A 5,239-nucleotide genomic window follows, 5' to 3' on the forward strand; every position below is an offset into this window, starting at 1 on the left:
CCTTGCCTTGATGAGGTTGCCTTTATTTTGCAGGAAAAGGAATGCTGATTAAAGTTAATATTAGACTTATTTAAAAATAAGTCCAGGACAAAAAGAAAGCATGTTCTTGGCACCAAAAGATGGAAGGATCTGCTGGATAGCCACCTACCAGTAGAACCTCAACCTCTAAAATTAAACCAGAACAAAAACTGCTTTTGACAGTTAATGGATTTAATCTCATGTATTTTTCATCCTTTGTTTGTCTTTCTTTATGTTGCAGGTGTCTGGTGCACTGACCCTGCCTGTATCAGGCGAGGAGTCAGAGGACCAGCGCCATGACTGACTCTTCTGGCCCAGGTGGTCATGCCCTAGGGCCTTGGCCAAAAGTGTGGAAATGGGTTTTGACTTCCTCGCTGGTTTCTGTCATAGCTTTAACTATGCCAGAGACTGCCAAGGCCTGTCCTCCACGATGTGAGTGTTCAGCCCAGCTCAGATCTGTGTCATGTCAACGGCGGCGGCTCACAAACATCCCAGAAGGCATTCCAACTGAAACAAGGGTCTTGGACCTCAGCAAAAACCGGCTCCGTTGGGTGCAGGCAGGTGATCTAGCACCGTACCCTCGGCTGGAGGAAGTGGATCTTAGTGAAAACCTCATCGCAACATTGGAGGCCAATGCCTTTGCAGCACTTCAGAATCTTAAAGTTCTCAAATTAAGGGGGAACCAGCTGAAGATAGTACCCATGGGGGCATTTGCCAAATTGGGCAATCTTACCAGCCTGGATCTAAGTGAGAACAAAATGGTGATTTTGTTGGACTTTACCTTCCAGGATATGAGGAATCTAAAGCAGCTAGAAGTTGGGGACAATGATCTGGTTTACATATCCCACAAGGTAAGCTCTCTTGTCATTACAACAAAAATGCTAAAAAAAATTCTTCCTTATGTGTCCCTTTTTATGCTGTCCAGCTCATTCTGTAAATATCTAAAAGCAAGCATTGTTTGCCTTTGCACATCTTTAAGAATGACTATTTTCCTCCCCCTTGGTTTTCACTCCAGGCTTTCTCAGGACTTTTGGGACTAGAGGATCTCACAATAGAGCGCTGCAATCTCACATCCATTTCTGGCCAGACACTGTCCTACCTCCACAGCCTGGTCACTCTTCGCCTTCGACACCTTAGCATCTCTGCCCTGGAGGATCAGAACTTTCGCAAACTGACCAACTTGCGGGGTCTGGATATCGATCACTGGCCATACCTTGAGTATATCTCCCCTCTCAGCTTTCAGGGCCTAGACCTTCACTGGCTCTTCATCACCAACACAAACATCACCTCTGTCCCCTCAGCCTCCTTCAAGAATCTGGTGCACCTTACCCACCTCAACCTGTCCTACAATCCCATCACCACACTAGAGCCTTGGGCCTTCAAGGATTTACTGAGGTTAAAGGAGCTCACCATGGTAGGCACTGGGTTGCTGACGGTTGAGCCTCAGGCCCTTGGGGGCCTCAGACAGATTCGAGTATTAAACTTTTCCTCCAATGACCTGCAGACTCTGGAAGAAGGGTCCTTCCACTCTGTTAACAGCCTGGAAACCCTCAGAGTGGATGGAAATCCCTTGTTGTGTGACTGCCGTCTGTTGTGGATCCTGCAAAGACGCAAGACCCTCAACTTTGACGGCAGAGTGCCGGTGTGTGCAGGGCCGTTGGAGGTACAGGGGGTCAGCATCAGCTCCTTCTCTGATTCTGCTCTCTTCGATCATTTTACATGCCAGAAACCTAAGATACGGAACCGTAAGATGCAACAGGTAATGAGGATGGTTCCATTTATATATTTTTTAAGTAGCTTAAATGTTCTCTAATATTGTTGTATGTTAATATTTTTTATACTGTGTACACTGAATTTTCAATGTATCTTCAATCATGTACTCTACTACCTCTCCTAGGTGGTTGCTCGGGAAGGCCAACCAGTGAGTTTTGTGTGTCGAGCTGATGGAGATCCTACACCAGCTATTATCTGGATTTCACCGCAGCGTAGACGAATCACAGCAAAGAGTTCAGGTCGAATCACTATTCTCCCCAGTGGTACTCTGGAGATTCGCTATGCTCAGGTCACTGACAGCGGGACATACATCTGCATCGCCACGAATGCTGGGGGTAATGACACTTACTTCGCCACTCTCACAGTGCGAGGTCAGCCCTTAGATTCTGCCTCAGCCTTTTTTCTTAACCGCTCTCTGTACACCGGAGAGTACTTCAACGACACAAATATAAACAGCACACGGGTTTACATTAAGTTCACCTTGGACCTGACCACCATATTGGTCTCAACGGCTATGGGTTGCATCACTTTTCTGGGAGTTGTTCTCTTCTGCTTCCTGCTGTTGTTTGTGTGGAGTCGGGGACGTGGCCAGCGCAGAAACAACTTCACAGTAGAGTACTCTTTCCGGAAATCTGAACCCAGCACAGGGAGCTCTACAAGAGGGACCAGGAAATTTAATATGAAAATGATATGAAACAACGCAGCCAGGGGTCCCTTGGGGGAGGCATGAGCACGTCCCAAAAACGTGTTTGATAGACGCAAACGCACACAGTTGCTAACTCACAAAGAAGTTTTAAAGCACAATATGTGTTTATGCCTATTGTTCTACTCTAAAATGAGTGGAGTTCACACATCAAAAACTTAAGTTCTCATTTAATTTGGCTTATGTGAGAAGATGAAATGGCTTGGATATCACCACCTTGAAATGGTGATACTCCATCATATATCTGGTGATTCTCATTCATTGAGATGCAACAGGAGTTGCACTCTTTTGATTATTTCAACAATAAAAAGAAAAGGTCAGACATTGCTAGTGAACCTAGTGGAGACCATTAATTTAAGTGTTCATTCGATTTTTACTTCTTTGTGAGATTCCACCCAAGTATGAGCTGTGTGAGTTTGGGACGAGCGTGCCGGTCAAGAGTTGCTGTGGCTGCCTGTGACTCAGACAATTAAAAATTAGAAACACCAGGCACAGGCCTCCAAAGGAACTAAACAAACCAATGCAAAAAAGAACAAATGGTCCAGGTTGATGTGCACTGGTGTGTATTCTGGGTAGTAGGAGCAAGACAACATATGCCTTTTTGACCTGTGTTTACACTCCCCTGCACAAAGCCCTGAACCCTGTTCTCTGCTGTGTTGGTGGCCACCTAACCCTCCTAGTGCTGCCCGGGGGGAGCAGCCTGGAGAGTTGGGTAATACTCAGAGGCAAAGACAGGTCATGCAGTTCCATAGGACAAACACCTCTCTAAGTTGGGCAAAAATAGCATCTATAACATAAAGCACATTTTCTCAGGAAGAGTAAAGGAATGAGACAAAAAAATATGATTTAATCAACATGTTTATTTGTTAAATGTAACATTCCAGCAATACTGTATGTATAGCCATATAGTCAATATTCAGTCTCCACGAGGCAAAGGAATTTTGTGACAGAAGAAACAAAGCCATAGTTTGTGTAGGTTGAATTTTTATATAGAGTGTGCCTGATCTAGAAATAAAATTATCACTACTGCCATTTTACAAATTCATTGGTTTTCACTAGGTTTGCAGTACATTACACAGAGTAACAAAAAACACACAGGAACAACAGTCATAGTTGCACAAGTGCAAACAATGCTGACACAACATACACAAGAACATCACAAGTCTATAGCGATGATGCTGACTTCTCTTTCTGTCTCTGGGATCGGCCGGTGCGTGAATGTCTCTGCCCCCCTAGCCCAGTGCATCCCCCCCCAACCCCCTATCCCCTACACCCCCACTGGGTCCTCCTTTGGGAGGGGTCCCTGGCTGGAGAACGAGGATTCAAATGTAAATGAAGTTTTGTTCACCCTACCCACACCATGTGCATCGTATAGTGGAGAGTAGTACTGTGGTCTTAATGGCATTTTTTTTTTAGCTCTGTTGCACATTAGTTTGTCCTTTTTTTTATTCTGTTCAGTTGTTGTCCGTGCTCTTCTCAATGTTACTGTTTAAAGTACCTCATCTTCCATGGGTGACCATTTTGTTCTCAACACCTTTCAGAGTACAATTGAAAGACCCTGTGAACATATTTGCATATTAATTTAAGCCATACCTAATAATATGTTTATAAATGTCAGCTAGAAAAAGCTGATGTTTCATATTAATGTAAAACTATGATCAGATAAACTAAGCCAAGAGTTTTAAACTCAAGTCCTTGTGGGCTGATAGCCTGCAGGCTTTATATGTGTCTCTCCCTTGATACACCCCAATTCAATAATTATCTCATCAGCAGAATATTGTAAGACCAGACTACATGCTGAGTAGGTATTTCAGCCATTCAATTCATGAGTAATTGATATGGGGCACATCTGAACCCCGGCGTTCAAGAGCTGAAGTTTAACACCTAAAGGACTATAATTCAATGGTTTAGATGTTTGTCAGAATATCAAACAAGAGAAAAATCATAGGAAAGGAGCACCTGCTGAGCTTTCTTTTCCTTGTGCTGAAGATAATCAGCAGGTGTTTTTGTCTTCTAGCAGAATGCATGAGATCAGCATTAATGCACTATTCGACAGAAAAAAGAACTAGGACATGAGAATACATTACAGCTGACTTGAGCACATTCTGTGTCAAGTCTTAGAACCATCAGCATTTGCTAATACAGGTTTTATGAGCCTCCACTGTCAAAATTGAAATCTCTTATTTACTTATCCAACAGAATGTTTCAGCTTCAATGTGAAAAAGTGGAAGTTCCCGTATTTTCCCGTAGCTATGTTTACTGGAAAAAAAGGAAAGTTTTGTTATTAATTTCTACCATGAAATGTGAAAAATTGTGCATTCCAGCTGTAGTTACTTGACAGAATGTTATAAAGAACCCAAACGCAGAAGTAAAGATTTTTCCTTATCTATAAACATAAAAATGTCCAGGCTAATTTCAGTTTTCAATATGACACACACAGCATGTGAATAAATCCAGTCAGAGCTGAGAAATATACGTAGTTCATTTAATGATGACTTGTGTCTCAATATTCAACTGTACTGTAAGATATATATTATATCTTGTACCTAATAGACTGACTATTTATTCTGTTTAAATCCATAGAATGGAGTGAATTAAATATCATTGAATTATTTTTCTAATAGTTATCAGCACCACATCAGTTAGCAAATCTCACTGGTTTTCAAACTTAAAGGTATAGTGGAGAATTTTTCGCAAATTTTTAAAAACTGTAAAAAAAAATGCACATGCACAACCCTATTATAA

The 5,239-nt window shown here is 42.3% G+C and overlaps 1 protein-coding gene across 2 annotated transcripts in view; it reads left to right on the forward strand.

The window, feature by feature from the left end:
* The window catches only part of LOC107096953 (leucine-rich repeat and immunoglobulin-like domain-containing nogo receptor-interacting protein 3), a 48,660-nt gene extending 44,928 nt beyond the window's left edge, over positions 1–3,732 (forward strand). For both annotated transcript variants that reach the window (XM_015393873.1, XM_015393874.1), the window contains exons 2-4: positions 260–869; positions 1,034–1,777; positions 1,916–3,732. In XM_015393873.1, the coding sequence (XP_015249359.1) occupies positions 315–869; positions 1,034–1,777; positions 1,916–2,485 (1,869 nt within the window). In that variant the 5' untranslated portion in view covers positions 260–314 and the 3' untranslated portion in view covers positions 2,486–3,732. The remainder of the gene's footprint in view (positions 1–259; positions 870–1,033; positions 1,778–1,915) is intronic.
* The last annotated feature ends 1,507 nt before the right edge of the window (positions 3,733–5,239 follow it).

The sequence above is a fragment of the Cyprinodon variegatus genome, unplaced genomic scaffold (genome assembly GCF_000732505.1).
Source record: "Cyprinodon variegatus isolate N-32 unplaced genomic scaffold, C_variegatus-1.0 Scaffold661, whole genome shotgun sequence".
Taxonomy (NCBI): domain Eukaryota; kingdom Metazoa; phylum Chordata; class Actinopteri; order Cyprinodontiformes; family Cyprinodontidae; genus Cyprinodon; species Cyprinodon variegatus.